This window comes from Melospiza melodia, chromosome 8 (assembly GCF_035770615.1).
Source record: "Melospiza melodia melodia isolate bMelMel2 chromosome 8, bMelMel2.pri, whole genome shotgun sequence".
NCBI classification, from domain to species: Eukaryota; Metazoa; Chordata; class Aves; order Passeriformes; family Passerellidae; genus Melospiza; species Melospiza melodia.
The window spans coordinates 5,053,344-5,073,025 of NC_086201.1; the positions used below are offsets into that span (position 1 = coordinate 5,053,344).

Here is a 19,682-nt window from a genome sequence, read left to right on the forward strand (position 1 = left end):
AGGTTTTTAAACCAAGTGTCAATTTCATAAAAGCAATAATGATTGTAAAATATCTCATCTTTAAAATAGAGTATTTTAATGTAAAATACTTAAATTGTATATGTCAGTTCTACATACTTTGTCACAAGCTTAATAGAGATAATCTTATTGTCATTATTCATTATTAATTTTATGGACTAAGCACTTCAAATTCTTTATCAAAAGGAACAAGCATCAGGAGTAAGTAGTATAGGAAATAAAAAAGTATTGACTGCGTCTCAGAGAGGCTCCAAACTGAATGTAAAATGAGACAGAAACAGGTACAAGGGAGTTCACTTGGCAAGGGGACAGTGGGGGCCAGGAATTGCTGCAGAAATCAGCAGTCTCCAAGTTCATTTGGTTTTGTAGGTTTAATTGCTATTTTCTTATTAAAAGTTGTTCTTCCTTGATGCAATTTGTCTTTGGAGGGTTTGTAACCACTGGTTCCATTTTGATCGAGATGTCAGTAGGCTTTTTGTTTCTGTTTTATTGCAGTTCAGATAATCAAGTTTCAGGGAGTGGAATTCAAAATAGTGTAGAATGTTTTTTCAGACCGGGTCACCCATGTAAATTTTCTGTGTTTGGGTGCCAAAATTCTTGAACAGAAACTGCTCTAATGCCACAGGGAAAGTAATTTAAATTTTTGCTTAACAATAATTAATTACCTTTAGGAATGGCTTCCCAGCACTGGCACTCTAGCTGGGTGAATTTTTGGGAAGAGCCTAACAGGGATGTTTCACCCCTTCTGTTTTTGCAGATTTTGTACAAGGGCAGGGCAAGGTTGCAGCCCCTTGTTTTTGGAAAGGGACACATCCTTTTCTTTCTTGGAAGTGATCAACCATCTTCTGGACATGATAGGGCGCTGATAAATTTGATATTTTGATATATATCTGTTTTTTTATAACTTTGATAATTTTGTTTTTTCTTAGAAGGGGTCAAATTTGTCCTTCAAAGGACACTTTTTCTTGGTACATTGGTTTTACCACTCACCAATGAGACCTTTTTTATTATTATTCATGTTTTAGTATTTGCTTTTCTATTTGGAAAAACTTGTGTTTCAATAAGAGCCAAGGAGCTGGGCTTCACTTCTGTATGGCTTCAGGTTCTGTAGCTCAGCAATCCTAGATGGAATGATTTTCGTTCCTGAAATCAATTGAACATATTTTTATGCTTAAGTAAATGTGCTCAGAAAATATAAGGGAAGCAGAGTTCACTTTTCAGAGAAAAGTAAACATTTGTATCACAAAATATGACTTACAGCCTATGAATTTATATTCTTGGATCAAAATTGATACAAAATGCAGGAGAGAGAGAGACAGATATACTTTGAGTCTGTCATGGTTCTCGTGTGTCTACATAACCATGTTCCCTCCTGTGGCTCTTCTCTTAAGTTCATGCAGCACTTTATCTTCCTTTATTGTGTTATATATTGCCATTTTTGTCTTCAAGTATCTAATAATTTTTATTTCCCACCACTTCTGATCTGTTGCCAGCCTCCTCATTTTTCCCTTTTATTCCCTGCCCGTGTATTTTCCTCCTGTTTTCTGCAGCTTTCTGAAAGGCCTGTGCAATCCTTCTCCTTTCTGCCTCCTCTTTCTTGTCCCTTTTCTCATCTAGTTGTTTGGGGTTAGCCCTGTTTGGGATTAGCATTCAGTGTCAGAAAATCCATGATTTATGGGTAAAATGAAATACCACTAGAGAATCAGAGTTGGCAGCAGGTGTGTAAGAGGAGGAATTGCAAGGAACTCGCTCAGCTCTGAGAGGAGCAGAAAGGAATCCCAAAAGTAAAGTTTTAGCTTTAACAGAATATATTCCTTTCTTACTAATGGGTTTGCAGTGGGATGAAATGTTTTCAAATAGCTGCAGAGGAAACAGAGGTGCTTTTTTATGACCAACCTGCCTTTACTTTAAATTCATACAAAATAATCTGGTTTTGCAGTGCTTGAAAAAGAAAGAGGAACAGTGAGTCTTTCTCTCCTGTTTAAAACTGAATCACACCACGGAGCTTGCTGTAGGGTTAATAATTAGCATTAATTAGAGTTAATAATTAGTATTAGACATACAATATTAGTACTGTATGTCATTTATGATGAGATCAATCAGCTAAAGCTTTTTTGGAGTTACAGGAAAGAGTGGAAAAAGGAAGTGGGTGTTTCTACTACTCCATAAATTTGTAAAAAAAAATCAATATTCACTGCCTGAAATTTTGGAAATTGTGAAACTGATGTCCTCAAAGGCAAATGATAAAGAGCGTGAGAGACTACTGCTCCATCAGATAATCAGATGTAAAAATTACCTCTGTTTTCTCTTTTGTTTGGTCATTGACAGTTGATGGGAACTGTAAATTCTAGAACCTCTTACATGTCAACAGTGCTGATGCTTCCTTGCTATAATTTACTAAAAGGCAGAGAAGGATTGTATTCAGCTGTGATAGAACTATTTCTTAAACAGTAAAGTCAGAATTGGTTGCTAGCCTGTTTTCAGAAAACTCTCTCAGGCTTTACAGGTTTATCTTCTACATTGGCTTGTATGGTCAGCTTAGAAGAAATTTTTACAAGTTTTTCTGTTATGTAATTATTATTAACTAGTCTTTTACAAGAATTTTATATTTTTATGGTCAGTGTAGGATTTTTGTCAGAAATATTTGTCCAGTGATTCTGTAGTTATATTCTATTTTACTTCAAATGGATTTTCATTTGCATATATGTGTACTATTCATTGCTTTCTTAATTGATTTTTTAATAACTTTGTTTCACAACCGAATACATTTAGCTTTAACAGCTTTAAATGGTGCAACTTTGTGTTGATTGTGACCTAATGAAAAATTAATGCAGAAGCCCATTAAAATTACAGAGTTGCTCAGAAATAAAAATGGTAACAAGACAAACTGCAACTTAAATCTGTGAGTGCTAGGACACTGACAGTTTTAACTTTATACCTGAAAATGGTAATAACAGGAAACCCAGTTTTTAGAAACAAATATATTTTGTCATTCTTCTTTTAAAGAACATAAAAAGAAGAGAGTCTAATGGTTATTGCATTGTTCCTGATAAGGTGGGGTTTTTTTTAAGAAGTTTGAAAGAGTTAAGCTTTTAAACCTGGTACTTGCAGAATTTATTTTTCTTTAAATAAAAGAAAAATTAAATGCTAATAATTGTGCTTGAGTCAATGAACAATGTTCTTCTGTGCAGTGTTCTAACTGTAATATTTAATATTTTGTGCCACACACTTAACTTGGCTTCCCTGTTAATGCAGTGTGATGGTGCAATTCAGGCAGTGTAAGGTAATCTCCTGAATCTTCTTTAGCTCATGAATATAAAGTTTCATCTGAATTTTGATATATATCTGATCCAATGAAGGCAGGATAAATTGTCTGGCACACCACAAACATTCACAAAACCAAAGAAAAAGCATTTATTCATATATCTATGCTTAGGATATGGGGTTTGCTTCCTGGATATCCAAAATAAGGATGACTATTGGGTGTATTTTTCATTGGTGGGTAATAATAAAGATGATGAAATAAAAAAAAAAAAAAATTAAATATGTTCATGTATATTAATGCTTTTATATGCTGTTTTATTCTGATTTTAAACTTAACTTTGATCAGAAAAAGAGAAAATAAAAAAGGGGTTTTTTTTTGTCTTTAGAGAGGCTGGAGTGGGACCTTTGACATCTTTATTATGGTGCCAAAAGTAGAAGCAAGGGTCATAATTTATATAAGCCAATACTGTCTCAGAACTGGAGCAATAAAATAATTAGTTTCATGGAAAGCTTCAGGGCCTCATTCAGGGCAGCAGCTTCTGATGTCCCATCCTGCTTCTCCTGTCAGCCTGGTTTGTATTCCTCATTGGAAACTTTACACAATGGGACTCTAAAAATCACAGAAATTATAAGAGCTCTTCTTGTACTGTACCGTGTATGGAACTGTGGCAAAGTTTCCTCTGTAATAAGGATAAAGGTTAAAATTGCCAAGATTTCTTTGGACTTTGACTGATTTCCCAGAAATACTCTGAAGCTCTTTCAAAAGCATCATATTCTTATTTCAGTGTGATAGATGTGCTTCATGGAGGCATATAAGAAGGGAAAATAATTTCAGGCCTAAGCAGCAAGGTCTCCTTGACCAGGGGGCAACATGCCCTGCACTGGAGTTCAGTACAGGGAGGACTGCTGGATGGAAAATTAAATTTTCTAAGTTGTTGTTCCATATACTGAGTACCAGTCATCAGATCTCAGTGAGCAATATAATGTCCCAACAGGAATTTGAGATTTGCCTATTGTGTCAACATTTTTCAGGTAAAAAGATGCAGAAGACAAGGTAAAGGTGTTAAAGATGTGCTGGTTAAATGTGACAGTCAGCCGCTCTGCCTTTTCACCTCTATCAGTAATTAGGTGATTCAGCAACAAAAGATTATCATCTACAAATTAATTACTGTGGTCAGATATGCTCCTAGGACAGCTGTGATTACTACTATTGATGTTAAAAGGAGGAAAAAAGAAAGGTGTCATTCAGTTACTGTTTACCAAGAACAAAAACTTCAGGTTAAGGACTGTAGTGCAGGATAAAGAATGCTCCAAAGCTTTTTCTCCCTTTTGTCCTTGAATCCTTTTTAAATGATGTTGGCTCATAACTCTGTGATACTGTAGCTAAGGACTTTTTTTTTTTTAATATTGTGTGGCTGGTGTTGCTAGAAATGATCAATAATCCCTCTTACTGCAATGGTTATTTTAATGCCAATTTTTGGTTATTTTTCCTGTCTCTCTTGCCAGTATATTTTGATAAAATAAAATGCTATTAATTTTATGAAAGGGTATATTAAACACAAAGCATCCGGAGATGTTTATATTATGTTCTGGATGTTTTCTAATAACTTTTATTCCAGTAAAAGAGCCAATTTGTATTGCTTATGCAGAGTAGGGGAAGTTACAGTTACAGGGGAATATTTTAATGCTGTGCAGTGGGGAATATTTTAGCTGGCAGTTTCCCAAGGGTGAGCATTAACCTGAGCATCTCTCCTTCCAGTCCCCAACCAAGACATCTCAGGGGTGATTGCACTGACGCTGTTTGAGGACTACATCTACTGGACAGACGGGAAAACCAAATCCCTCAGCCGTGCCCACAAAACCTCTGGCTCGGACAGGCTGTCCCTGATCAACTCGTGGCACACCATCACAGACATCCAGGTGTATCATCCCTACAGGCAGCCTGATGGTAATTATCCTGTCTCTGCTTCCCAAGCTGCACATGGAGGTATTTAACTCAGTAGCCATGTGCTGAGGCACTGCATGCTCATTTATCTGCAATGGTTGTTTCTCTTCTGCTTCAGATTGTGGAAGTTTTCAAAGTACAGTTTTTAAACATGAAGCTGTGATTAATGTTTTAAGCACATCCAGTGTTAAATACATCTAACAAAACTTGTTCAGTAGAGAGATAATTTATGTGTTTAAAAATAAACCCAAATACTGACTGCAGGTGAAGAACTGTTAAGTTGCATTACAGTACAAGTTAACATTTTTTAAAAGGGGAGCAGTGTGTTATGAAAACTTTTAACCTGCTTCTTTGAAAAGTGTTAATATTGCAGAAGAATACTGCTAGACTGAGGGAATGTCAGAGAATGTGGGTGGTATGATTCTGTCTTATCTGCTGATATCACTGTATTTGAATTGTAACTGAATGCTATTTGGCAATTGACCTAGATAAGCTAATTTTTCTCTCATTATATCTAAAAAAAAGAGCTTTTTTATTCCTCTCACTCCTTCAGTATTGAAATTACAGCCATGGTAATAATTCATTTTTGCATACAACAGAGAATAGCTTAAAGGCAGCAGGAAGAGTTTGCCTCTGTGGGTTTTTGATTTGGGACGCTGCATTGTAAAGACAGTACATGGCACACAATTTTCTTCATCCATAAAGCAGATACCCCGAAGTGTGCTGAGATAAAAGGCTCTGATCTACCTCCCTGTTCTGTCCACAGTGTCCAGACACGTGTGCACAGTGAACAATGGTGGCTGCAGCCACCTGTGCCTGCTGGCCCCTGACAAGCTGCACTCGTGTGCCTGCCCCACCAACTTCTACCTGGCCGCGGACAACAGGACGTGTCTGTCCAACTGCACTGCCAGCCAGGTATGGGCTGCAGGACTGGCTTCCACTGCTCCTGCTGGGCAGCAGGGAGTGCTGGCTTCAGCAGGGAATGGGGGAGCTTCAAAAGGAGCCCAACACGCAGGGGAGCATTGTGAGATTGGAATCTCGCAGTGGTCTCCCTGCTCGGCTTAGCAGGGAGGAGCTGGCAAATGGAAGAGGAGTGGGAGGGATGGATGCAGCCTGGAAAAAAAAACTTTATTAACAAAAATGGCAAACAGGGTGCAGGGTACAGAGCTGGGTCGAAAAACCCCTTGGGCAGGGCAAATGCACAAGGTCCAGTCAGGAAAGGTGAGCTCAGAGCATCACCTTATAACACAAAAGTCCTGAACCAACAGAGAAGGAGAACTGGAAACTTGACCAAATACAGGATGGTTCTATCAGCACCACTAACACCAGTGAGCCCACCCTACCCACCTGGTCAGGTGTCCCGTCCCCTCAGTGCCCTGCCTGCCATGGTTTGTGTCCAAAGCCCTCTGCAAATGCATCTGAGGCAGGAATCCCAGCTGGGCGAGATTCCACAGAGCGTTTCACCTCCAAGGCTATTAGTGGGAAACACTTGCAAATGGTTTTTTTCCCCAGAGAATTCAGGACTTGTTCGCTTTTCAAATGTTGGTGTTCCTGCCAGTCACAAGAACAAATACAGCTGCTAAACCCGTAAAAATAGCCTTGAAAAACCATTTGTCTGAAATATCAAAATACAAAGTGTGTGTAACAGTGATTTGGGATGCATGAATGAATTTTGCATTAACAAAAGGAAACAAGCTCACTCCAGTTAGAAAGGTGAAAAATGGAAAATGATAGACTTGTGTTTAAAACAGTCCAATAGGTAAAACAGAAAAAAATAATCAATTAAAACACTAAACTATGTTCCCTATTACTTAAAATAACAACTCTTGAACACCGAAACTCCATCCATTTAAGACCCATATGACCCTGATCCCTGATTTTGCAGGGTTTTGTCTCTGCAATCTAGAAGGGAATACAAGTATCTTCATAGCAACATCTCAGAGTTAGTGCCTATTTCCTGGAAATAACTTTCTGATGCCATTTTGACAGCCTGAATTCCCTTGTGGCGAGCGGAACAAGTAGAGAACACAAAGAATGACAATTGTCCGAGTTTCTATTTGTCTCCTGCCTTTGGCATCCTGAGCTGCAGATCTGTGTTGGGCAGTAACATCTGCCCTTCAGCCCAGCCTGTTACACAGCAGGTCCCTCAAGGTGCTGCAGGAATGATGTAGCTCCAGCTATGGGTTCTATACCATAAATGCCTTTGAAACCTTAATTTTTCTTGGCAGAAAAGAGAAACTGATGTAAGGTGCCAAATTTAATATACCATTTAATTATAGCTTTATTGAATAATCAACGATTTTTAAAATGTGAAAAAAAGCTGCCCAGAGGCAGAAAATGAAATGTCTTGCCCTTCTAAATCTCTTGGTTTCTTTCCTTTCTATGTTCATAGAGACATGAGGTAGGAAAGCCAACATTTCTTAAAAGCTGATTGATAATCTACCCAGATTTTTCTCCCTGACATGAGCCACATAATGGACTCAGTTTTTAGGTTTAACCCTAGAAAATTACATCAGTTTGTAGCATTTGTTTTGTTTGCATTCCTCTTTCAGTCAGAACAAACAGTCACCTGAGTTGAGAGTAAATGCACAGCCTTCTTACAAAGGATTTTTCAGTTTTTTCTACAGATGTTTTATCCTTTTGAAAGTCTGAAAGGCTTTACATTTGGTTTGTTCATTTAATTCAAACAATGTAAGCAATACTGTACACAACACCACACATTAAGGCTCCTTTCTGTAACTGTGGGTGTTTGGGTTTATCTGGAAAAATGATGTTGTCTGCTTCAACAGTCTATAAAAGCAGAATTGAAGTGTTTGCTTTGAATAAGACCTTCAAGAATGAAATCACAGAATGCAGCAAAATATAATGAGCAGTTTGTGTCGGGGCATTGTAAGCCAGTGTAACACAGTCATCGAAACTACAGTGATTTTTATCACTTTGGCAACCTCAGTGCCAAACATCTCCAAATAAAAAAAACCACCAAAATTTAAAATACAATTTTTGTAAAATTATCAGCCAGAAAATCATTGATGCATCAACCCATCAAGCTGCTGATTTGCGGAAAAAGCCACTCCACAACTTGTAAAAGTTGTAAAGTTAGTATGATTAATTTTAGTGTTGGGCTTATGTGGGATAGCTTCCTTTAAAGGACACATGCAACTCCAAAAATTCCTGAGTTTATTTTATCCCTCTAACTTGTTGCCTATGCATATGTATCAAACTGTTTTATCAATTTTTATGAGCCTGCACAGTTTTTCAGTCACATAGCTGAAATGTGGTGTTTGTGGCCCAGATTCAGCTTTTCTGTCTGCTTTAGCCCCAAGGTCAGCGGGGCCCCCCTTTATCTCTCTTCAGCTTGGATGCTTGCAGTCTCCACTGCTTTCTCTGCAGAGAATCTCTTTTTTCCTCCTTTGCAAGCACAACAAGTTAACAGACTGAACAAGTTTAAACAACACACTCCAACTAAATCCAGAATTGGTTTCTACCTTGAGTTAATTTTCGAATCCCCTGTCTCACAGCAGAGCTGATTTTCATAAACTGCGCCATTCCTGCTTATAAATAAAATAAATAAATAAATGGATGACTAAACGTCAACACAAAACCTTTCATTCCTGCCGGCCTTTCCTGTTCGCAGTTCCGCTGCAAGACCGACAAGTGCATCCCGTTCTGGTGGAAGTGTGACACGGTGGATGACTGCGGGGACGGCTCCGACGAGCCCGCCGAGTGCCGTGAGTGCGCGCTGCTCCGGGGCTGGCGCAGCCGCCAGGGCCCACACCAAACACAACGCTTTTTCATAAAGCTTAGGAAGAGGGTTTTTGTGGGCACTTCAGTTTGCAGCACTACTTTATGTCCCTTGGTCTTCGGGCCTTTTAAGGTCTTTGGAAAATCATACGTATTTTTCATCTTTCAAACCTTTACTTCGTCCCAGTTATGTTTTCGCTAAAGATTTTAATTTTGAATTGTGGAATTCCTTGCATGAACACAAAGTTCTGGCAGGTTTACTTGGGGCTTTTTTGTGTGTAATAAAAATGAGGGACTCTAATCTCATTTGTTTTTGTTTTGTTGCAATTGTTGGCATTTAGATACACATTATTCTCCGCTGCAGTTTTCTGAGCAATAACAATGTTCTCTCCTTGCCTTCCTTCCTTAAGCTTATACTTGAAAAAAATGCTCTGTGTGTTCTGGTCTTCTGGTTCATTAACAGTTAATTTGATTTTTTTTTTACATTGAAATCCCTCATCCCTACTTTTACAATTTTATAATTAGTTCTCCTGCTGCAGAGGCCTCTGAAGCAAATTTTACCATATGTAATCATTCTACATAAGTTTTTATTTTAAGCTGCTCTATGCTTATATATAATATTACTATAGAGGTACATAATTGCTCATTATTTCTAATGACAGTGGCTGGAGAAGGAACAATTCCTTTCTTGGGAAATAGAATTAAAATGGGATAGGGAGTTTCTTAAAAGCAGACTTGAACCTCAAGCATTTAGATCCGAAATTACAGGTCTCTGTTGAGCCTTTGGTAAGCCTCAACCTGCAGAGGGTTTTCACTCTGTGTCATTAGTACTGTAACTAGAGCTGCACAAATTAAAGATATCAGACTTTGAAATTAGTCTTGCGATCATATGTGTACTCTTTAATTACTAATATATACTCAGATTGAGATTATAAAGGAAATACAAGTTTATAGGTATTTTTGATTAGTCCACTGGGTAAGAACAGCAATAGTGAGCTTTAACCATTGCTCTGGTAGTATTCATAATCAGTTTTGTCTTTTCCCAGCTGAATTCAGGTGTCAGCCAGGACGTTTCCAGTGTGGAACTGGGCTTTGTGCTCTCCCAGCCTTTATCTGTGATGGAGAGAACGACTGTGGGGACAATTCTGATGAACTGAACTGTGGTAGGTGCATGCATGCACTGCAGGCTTCAGAAACCGGCCAAACTTCTTTAAATGCCGTGTTTCACACTCTGTCAACAAATGGCATTTTTCTTCATCTACCTTTGAAGTTTTGAGTCTTTTCAACTTTTAATCATTTTTACTTGTTCTTTTTGTTTTCAATGATTTTACAGACACACACGTGTGTCTGTCGGGGCAATTCAAGTGCACAAAGAACCAGAAGTGTATCCCAATAAACCTGAGATGCAATGGCCAGGACGACTGTGGTGATGAAGAAGATGAAAGAGACTGTCGTAAGTTATGCTTAAAGAATTCTGCTCTGTAGCTGAATTTTTTGGTTTTAAACAGGGAGCTGGAGTAAAACTCTGTAAATGTCCTCTAAGACTATTTGAGAACATGCAAACAGTTAATTCACAGGACTGGTGAGCAATACTTCAAATACTAAAGAGCAAACTAAAATGCCATTTATTAACTCCTTATTTAAAGTCATTGCAAAGAAGAGAGGGGTAAAAACAATTTCAGGCATTTAATTGGGTTTTTTGACTGAGGTTGAAACATGTATTTTACTCTGAACCACCTCATAAGTGACTCATCTTCCTGAGGCTTTCATCTGCCATGCCTTGCAGCAATACATTTCAATGGAAAAAGATGTTTTTCAGACTCTTTTGTTGGAAAAGCTGTAGATCCAAAGCTCCTTCTAAATTCATGTTCTTTCATTGATTATTTTTACCTTTTCTGTTCCTCTTTCTCTGGGGATTTCATTAATTTATCTATGTAACTGGATTTCCATTTGCTCAGCTTTTAGTGCAACTTACTTTCCTCACATTTATTTTCACTTTACATTTCTCAGGTATAAGTGGAGAAAATATTTTTAGATTTATACTGGAGATTTGTGGAATAAGTTTGTGTCTGATCATTTTGTAACAAAGATGATGGGGCTGCCTTGAAATGTAGCTTCATTGTTTTACTGATTTCACTGCTCAGATCTGCTGCTGATCTGAGCTGCTTGTTCTGGATCAGCTTTCTCAAGGTTGGCATGTGCTGCATTTCTGGAAGGAACAAATCCTTCAAGGGGAGAAGGGTTGCTAAGGACAGAAAGGCTTTGTGGATGGTCATGTTTAATGGCTCTCTTCCAAACTGCTCAGGAGAGATGTAAATACAAGTTTTGCAAAAAAGCTCTTTATGTTGGGTTTCTTTAAAAACTGATTAAGAGGGATCAGGAAAGCTCCTGTGAAAGATAAGGGAGATTACTTTTTTTCCCTTGGAAAGAACTGCAGCACATGGTACATGGAAGGCTCCCAAAAACCTTGAGGTGTAGCTGGCGGAAGTTAAATCAGCAGAGTCTACAGCTCAGGGGCTGTAAATTCATATTGACTTGGGCTTCTGGCACAAGACAGGTAACGGGTGAGATTCACTCTAATGTCACCAGTCTGGGATCCATAAATACTTTCTTTTTTGATGTTGTTTTTTTTTTTTTTTTTTTTTAGCTCTGCCATTGTTCTGTTTTGCTTACCAGGTGACTTTTTCAAAGTCACATTTCATACAGAAGGCTTTCCAAATGTCCAATGAAGGTCATTGAGCTGGTGTTTCTTGTGAAATCCCTGTGATTTCACTGTGAAATCCCCTGGTGATGTGTCCTAGTTGAGGATCAGAATTATTTCTTGTGATTCAGTCAGGAACATACCCATCTATGGAAATGTGACAGTAAAAGAAATAATACACTACTTTTAGCAAACCTGAAATTTTTCATCTTGGCGAATCCAAGAAGCAAGACTGATAATATCAGGGAGCAAATTGCTTTTCAACAGGGGTAGGAAAGTTTTTAAAGGCACTACAGAATTCCTTAGGTGAAGGTGGGACATACATTCACGTGGGAAAACCTTACCAAATGTTTCCTGGTTTCCCCCTATGGTCAATTCTGTTTCAAATTATTTGGAGTACATTTCTGTAAAGAACATCTAGAATCACATGTGTGCTCTGAGGATCTGTTTTGGTTTTAAATGGCTGTTCAAAGGTTAATGCAGCTCAACTCTAATTTAGACCATCCTTAAAGAATAGGCTCATTTGCATCTTTGCATCTTTTTATTGCTACAGGATTCATTCAAAAATTGTTGTTCTAAACTGATAAAGTGAAATATTTTTTAAACTTTTCTCAACATTTGCCCAATTTAACAGAGCACAGAATTTTTCACAAAAATTATGCATAATTTTGATTCTGTTTTTGATCAAACCATCCAGAGCTGCCTTCGTCTTATAAACTGACTCTTAGAGTTTATAACTGGCACTTTAGAAGGGTAAGGTAAAAAACTTGTCTGATTTTTGCTAAAGTGGTTTGATTCTATCAATGGTAAGTCTATTTGCTGTTGAAAGTATATCACAATAGACACTTTGTTCATTATATTTGTTTTACCTTAATAAAATAATATATAAAATAATATATAAAATAATATATAAGAAAATGACAAAACTATAAAGAGTATACACTTGAATGCTTTTTTCTTACAGATATTATATAAATTATGCTATAGACACCCAATTTCTGATTCTTGAATCCTTAAATTTTTTTCCTTTAAAACACATATTTTAAATATTAGCAGAAATTTCTAATTTTATGTGGAATTCTTTTATTTAAAGCTGAAAACAGTTGTTCTCCAGACCACTTCCAGTGCAAAACAACCAAACACTGCATTTCCAAGCTGTGGGTGTGTGATGAAGACCCAGATTGTGCAGATGGGTCGGATGAAGCAAACTGTGGTGAGTATGCCAGTGGTTCTGCATCTAATGCTGTGGCTTGAAATTGTTTTAGCAAAAGGAAATAATCATCCCACTTTTTATATCCTCTTTCAGTGTTTGATAATACCTATCTGGAACCTCTCTGGCTGATTCAGTTCTTACTGAGTGACAATCTTTGTATGAGTAGTTAATAAAATTCCTATTGTATCATTCTTTATTGGCAGGAGCTGCAAATGAGGCTCTCATTTGGCATGTAGAGTCATAGAAGTGGTACAGAATGTAGTGGCTGTCATAGGATAAGGTGGTATTCTTTATTTTTCTCACAGTTTTATCCAGTTCCTATCAGTTCAGTCTGCATTTAATTGCTGCTGAAGTTCATAAACAGTGAAATTACAATAATTTGCAAACCCTGGTAGTTAAGACTGATGGTATAGAAAGGTTCAGAGCAGTTTCTAACTTGACATGGCTCTGTGAGCTCCAGGGAGTTATGAGTCACCTCTTGTTGTTGTAATTAGAGAAAATAATAAATATAAATGTTCTGCCTGGGAAATGGATTACAGACAATCAGAGGCAGAGTAAGTGGATCAGTCCTGCTGGCAAATCCCTGAAGATGGGTGTCAGTGCAAGGCACACACCAACCATGTGCAGAAACACTTGTGGAACTTCCAAGACTGGTCTATAAAGGAAAACACAGAAAAATGGTCTGAGGTGGAGGAGAACAAGACAAATATGGAACATTTAAAGCTTTCCCCATTTTTCATCCATGCATCAGTGAATGGTTTGATGAAACACCTGTGTCTGGACAGGTTTATCTCTGGGACAACAGAGTTACAAAACTACAGGCTACAGTCAAGGACAAAGCACTGAGCTGCTTTTCCATGGATGTATTTCAAATAATTGGCACATGAGCATGTATAAAAAATGCTTTAGATGGAAAATATGCCTGGGAAAATGAACTTTCTCAACACTGAAAATCCAAGACCATCGTTTGAATTGCCAGGATGGGGAAAATAATTACTCCTGTCAACTGGTGAGAAGTTTACAGTGCAAGGAATCATTTGTCTTGAAGGAGCAGTGTGCAAAGGAGATGAAGCTTCACCTCCACTTCTGGGCTGTTATTGAAACAGCCCTGCACTGCTCACTTTCTGATCCACGCCACAGCTACTTTCTCCTCCAACATTCCACATCACCTGGATCTCCAACATTTTGTGGCTTTCCAACTGGGACAGCATTCCAAACTGTGGATTCACATCTTGGCTGACCTGATGTGGCACAATTGATTGTAAACTTCATCTAGTATTTTCATTCATCCTCTAGTCACAATTATTTTTTTTTAAGAGAAAAAGACATAATACTGATAGTAAATAGGAAAAATTGTGTTTAGAATTAAGTACTTCACTCTGAGCCATAATTTTACAGTAGACAGAATAAAAATTATTCAAATGACTAAAAAGTACAGAGAAACAATGCGTGCAATCCCAAGCTCAAAAGGTTCTTTAAATCACAACATATCCAGCTGGTGGTGTTGGTTCATATCTGAGACTCATCTTGACATTTGTCCTGTCTCTGGCAGGAATATGTGAGCAAAGCAGGCCCACCATGAAATCTCCTTGGGATACCATTCCATCCTCTAACTGGAGAATCCGAGACACTGTCAGTCAAATATGTCTCTGTTTACAATAATTCATCATAGATTTCACTTCTTCTGCCTTTGCAAAGTTTTCACAACATGCTGCAGTGAGGTGTCCCCCAGTTTAACCACACATTCCCCTGATAAAACACCCACATCTTTATTTTTAATCTCCTGGCTGCATACACTGCTCTTGCTTTTTGTGTTGGAGGAGACAAAAATTTATCCATAGTCACAATTTCTGTGCCAAACACGGTTGAGTACGCATGGAACAGCTAAGCCTTGACAAGAACAGGGTGTGTTTAATCACATTTTGAAGTTTTCCATATTTTTTTAGCATTTGAAATATGGTTAAATGACCTTACAATGGCAGTAGTTTCAACACAATTTGTTCTTCTGCATTTTATTTTTCAAGTTAAAGATTGTTATTTTTAAGTACAAAGTTTGATAGAAATAAATTCTATGAAGTATATGAATGAGTATAAAAAGCATCTACATATGTTGATGTAACACTAATTTGTTATTGTTTGGAGTTCATTTCTAAAATGTCTGCAGTGCAAAACTTGTGTGCAAGAATCTCTTTTTGCTTGAGTGCTGCCTGGCCATATGTATTTTTGCTTAGTAAACTTCTGCTGCAGTGGGTTATTGGAGATATTACACTGAGCACATTTCCAGAAGCAGTGGAAATGTATTTATTTTTCTGTGGTTGCTTTCCAACTCAGACTGTTGAGGCAGAATCAGGAAATGTGGGTTCCTTTAGGAGTGTCTGGTGCTTCTCAGAGAAAAAGAGATAGAGTTAATTGGTGCTAACTGTCCAGGCAATTAAAGAAAACCATTAGATTATGCAAGTCCTTGATCACAACTTTGATACTTTACATCAAAAAGAACCAGTTTGAGTTAGAATCTTTACTGGAAGTATTTTAGTAATACAGGATGGATTTCAGGTTTGAAACTTTTTCCTTTGCAGAGCTACAGAATGAAAATACAAGAATGTCATGAGTTTGGCAGGAATATTTTTATGTTTTGTAATGTTAAATATTTTTAATTGTTTGGCAGTGCAAGTATTTGAAATAATCATGATCAAAGTACCACAGATTTCAATATTGAAAAATATCATGGAAAAAAACATACTTTGGGAGAAAACTTATTGCAGTTGTGACATTGGCAGAGAGCAAGGAGCAAACACAGAAGGCAGAATTGCAGTGATTAGATTTTTGAGTGCACACAACTGAGCTGCAACACCAATCTTGGTACTCAAATGTGGTTTTATCAGTCTGGTTCCAGAGCCACACCTAAAACAACAGAGAAAATAATAATAATAATAAAACAAAAACAAAAACAAAAAAGAAAAATATAACAAAAAAAAAAAAAAGGAAAAACAAAAAAAAAAAAACAAAAAAAAAAAACTAAAAAAAAATTTGGCCTCTAGCATGAAATCAGCAGTTCTGATTTGTGGTTGAGCAGCAGAGGAATCAGGTGATTGGAGCTGCTGTTTGTCAGTCATCAGCAGCCCTGGGCTTGCCCTGAGAGCAGAGTGAAGCCGCTCTGACATGTTTTGACTTTGCCTAACAGAAATTTAAACATTTTCTAGTGCAATATCACAGTGACATGTAATTTTAAATATGTCATTGAGGCTTTTACAAAGCAAACTTTTTTATTTTTCCTCCCCCAATGAAAATGTCACTGATAACTTTTTAATTTACTTCATTTCATCTCAGTCCTTAGAAGCTGAACAAATTATTCGAGAGTTGCTCACAGAAAACGCAGAGGCAGCTCCTTCCTGATGGAGGAGTTCAGGGTGTTCATGTGTCTCTCTAAGAGGCTTCCAATGCTCCTCTGTAAATAGAAAAGCTCACTGAAAATACAGAACCTGAAATAAATTTCCCTCAGTTCTGCACTATAGGCTTTGTAATGCTTTACCTCGTATGAGTAACATCCAATCCAGTCCATCAGTAGGTAAAAATTTTAATCAAAGTGGAAAAATTTTCTGTTCTAAATTATTATGTGCAAAAATAGCTTTTGAGAAATACATATTTAGTACAATTTTTAAATCAATATTCTAGTGGTTTACTGTGATCTGATCTTTTTTAGGGCAATCTTACAGATAAATTCAAGGAAAAGTTAATTCAGTCCTTGAGATTCAGTGCACTAATACCCTCTCTTGTGACCCCTTCTAAATTTCGTATTTTTAAACTTTATATGACTGTTTATACACTGTATATTTTAATTTCATCAAATTTAAGATTAAGGTGTGAATGTATAAATAGAAGTTTAAGGAATGTTATGAGAAATAAATTATTCCTGAAAGTAACCCTTCCAATATTATGGTTGCTCATCTTTTAATATATCCAGTAACATTATCATGCATTTAGTGGGAGTCTTTCCCATTTTGACTCTTTGTTTGCAATGCTGTAAATATTATTCACCTCAATTACAGATAAAAAAACTTGTGGACCTCATGAGTTCCAGTGCAAAAACAACAACTGCATTCCAGATCACTGGAGATGTGACAGCCAGAATGATTGTGGAGATAATTCTGATGAAGAAAACTGTAGTAAGTAACTTTTACCTTGGTCCATGTTAGAACAGAGTCAGGTTGGCAAAGTGCAAGAGCAAACTTTTGAATTTTTATAAAATACATGTGTATTTTCATTCAACACCCTCTGATCTGCTGAAAATCAGCTGACCACAATTGAAAATGTCCAAAAATGTCCCTTGCTGTAATTCTCCAATTTTCTTCACTCTTGTAAAGAGCTGTATCTATGAAAAGATGCCTGACCTCCAACTGCTCAATAATTTGGTGATTTGAAAATAAATATTACAATTAGTTTACCTTTCTCAGTTAGTTATGTATCAAATTTCTTATCTTTAAAGAAGAATCATAAACACTGTTCAGAAGTGAAGTGATGAACGTTTGTTAACAAGGAATTTTGATCAAACACTACCTGCTTGTTATATTCATTGTATTCTTGAGATGATTTGCCTTGTTCCATATTGAGAAGTCAATTTCTCTAGCATTTAATTGCATTGAGAAGTAGATGTGGTTATTCAAAGTAGCTCAGTTACCCAGCTCTCTCCTACCCATGAGGAACCTGAAGTCTGAATAAATCTCTGTAATACCACTTTCAGGGAGTTAATTTCCATCTGGGTCTCAGGAGGAAATGAAAAATTTGTAATTATTTTATCTAATAATTACGGTATTTATAAAATATTTCAAGAGGGACATTCCCTAACTTGTTCTGAAGTGCCTTGCTGTGTTTTTTTTTTTTTTCCTTTTTACTCAGAAATGCACGGATTTAATATCTTTTTCTTGCACATAATCTTGAATACACATTCCTGATTGTGTACCATGAGTGTATATCTAGTATCTTTGAGGTGATGAGCTAGAAACATTAATAAATTAGGCATTCTCATGCTGAGTGGATGCTGCTGCCCCTTTCTCCAGTCCAAGATGTGGTGTCCATAGGTACAGAATGTCTCATTCAGCTTGGGAGGTTAAAGTGGATTTGTCTGCCTGGTAATTGCTCCCTGCACTTGAAAGTGTTGTGAGTTTTATTACTGCAAGCAGCAGTGCTGTGGTACATAAAAAAAGGAAAATGTTGTGTGGCTCAGTAATCACTCAGAGCCTTTTGTTGTTGAACCCCAGGGAGGTTGGCACGCAAAAGCTTTCTCAGCTTTGTGGGAGATTTTTCTTAGGAATTGATTATTAGTGTCAGTTTTCTGTACTACAAATGGCAAGAAATTATTTTATGTTTTTATTCTCATGGAGAAATCAAATAGAGAGTGATAGTTTTGCTGTGGGAGTGTTAATCTACAGGACTGGGCAGTTTGTTGAAAATTTGAAAAAAAAAGGAAAAAACAAAAACTTCCACAAAAATGTTATTGCTGTTTGAAAAATAAATGTTGAGTATCATATCTGGAATTAGCCATGTGTATGACCCAGCAGTAATAATTATCTTCCTTAAAGATCAGATCATCATACTAAAAAGTGATATTCAAAAGTTCAAATAATGAGAGAGAAATAATCTGAATCTCTAAGAAAAAGAAAAAAATATTATGTTAGCCAACTTTGTGTCTATATTAATAGCTAAGTTTTACATTCAGTTCTTAGTTGTTCTCTAGACTTGAAGATAAAGAAATTTGTAATTGTGCTGTATGGAATTAGTGAGTTGACAGTACCCAGGTAAAAAAGGTGTTAGGTTTTTTTTAAATTTGCTTTTGCTTGTCAAATGCATACTTAAATTCTAGCTATAGATTCTCCTGTTTAAATTAAACGCATTAGGCTGGCACAGTTTTAAAATCCAAAATCTTGGAAGCACAGGGACAGTACATAACACTGTTCAGCTGTTTGAAATAGTTGTATAAAATTTTTATAGACCATCAAGCCACTTACAGAATAAAGTGTAATGAAACAAATATATATGAAATTAGAACTTCAAAAGCATTTGGCAAAATAAGTTGCATTGCACAGTGAGGTAAATTGTTCACGGCATCCATGAATATAATATACAAAAGGCTGTCAGGGAACTGTATCAGAAAATGAGTTGTTTCTCAGGAATGAGGAATGAATTCACTGAATTATAGAAATTCATCTCAAGCATTTACACTTTTCTCTGTAGTTTCTTCACATGCAAGAAATTCACTCTTCTGGTCATAACATAATGAAGTCTTAATGGGGCACAATGATACAGCACTAATAATTTTTCACACCCATGCAGTTATGTTTTTCTAACATGCAATGAGCAGGTGGTGTTTGACCCAAATTCCTGGTTAACAAATGCTTATCACTTTACCTCTGAACAGTGTTTGTGATTCTTTTTCAGGGGTAAGAAATCTGATACGTAACTAACTGATAAACTAATTGTAATATTTCTTTTTAATTCAGATTTTTAAGCAGGTGGAGGTCAGGCATTTTTTCATAACTGATACAGCTCCTTATAGGAGCTTTTGTCATTATTTGTCTTACAGTCTGTTGTTTTTAACTATATTTGGACACTGTGAAATAAGAGTTTTTAGCTTGGATATTGGTACATGATGAGTCCACAATAAGAAATGTAGAATACATTTTTAACTCTTATGATGTAATATCTGTCTGGAGGCAGAATTTGCTTTCAGAGTTTATTTGTATTTTTGAAACCAAATTACCACAAAAATAGGGTTTCCTCTTTAAGGAAACTCCAATAAAGGAAAA

General features: G+C 36.7%; 1 protein-coding gene across 1 annotated transcript in view; it reads left to right on the forward strand.

The window, feature by feature from the left end:
• LRP1B (LDL receptor related protein 1B) overlaps positions 1-19,682 on the forward strand; it is a 641,138-nt gene that overhangs the window by 554,406 nt on the left and 67,050 nt on the right. Inside the window, exons 61-67 of the mRNA XM_063161579.1 lie at positions 5,042-5,230; positions 5,994-6,142; positions 8,862-8,955; positions 10,015-10,131; positions 10,302-10,421; positions 12,763-12,882; positions 16,929-17,045. Coding sequence (XP_063017649.1) covers positions 5,042-5,230; positions 5,994-6,142; positions 8,862-8,955; positions 10,015-10,131; positions 10,302-10,421; positions 12,763-12,882; positions 16,929-17,045 — 906 coding nt within the window. The remainder of the gene's footprint in view (positions 1-5,041; positions 5,231-5,993; positions 6,143-8,861; positions 8,956-10,014; positions 10,132-10,301; positions 10,422-12,762; positions 12,883-16,928; positions 17,046-19,682) is intronic.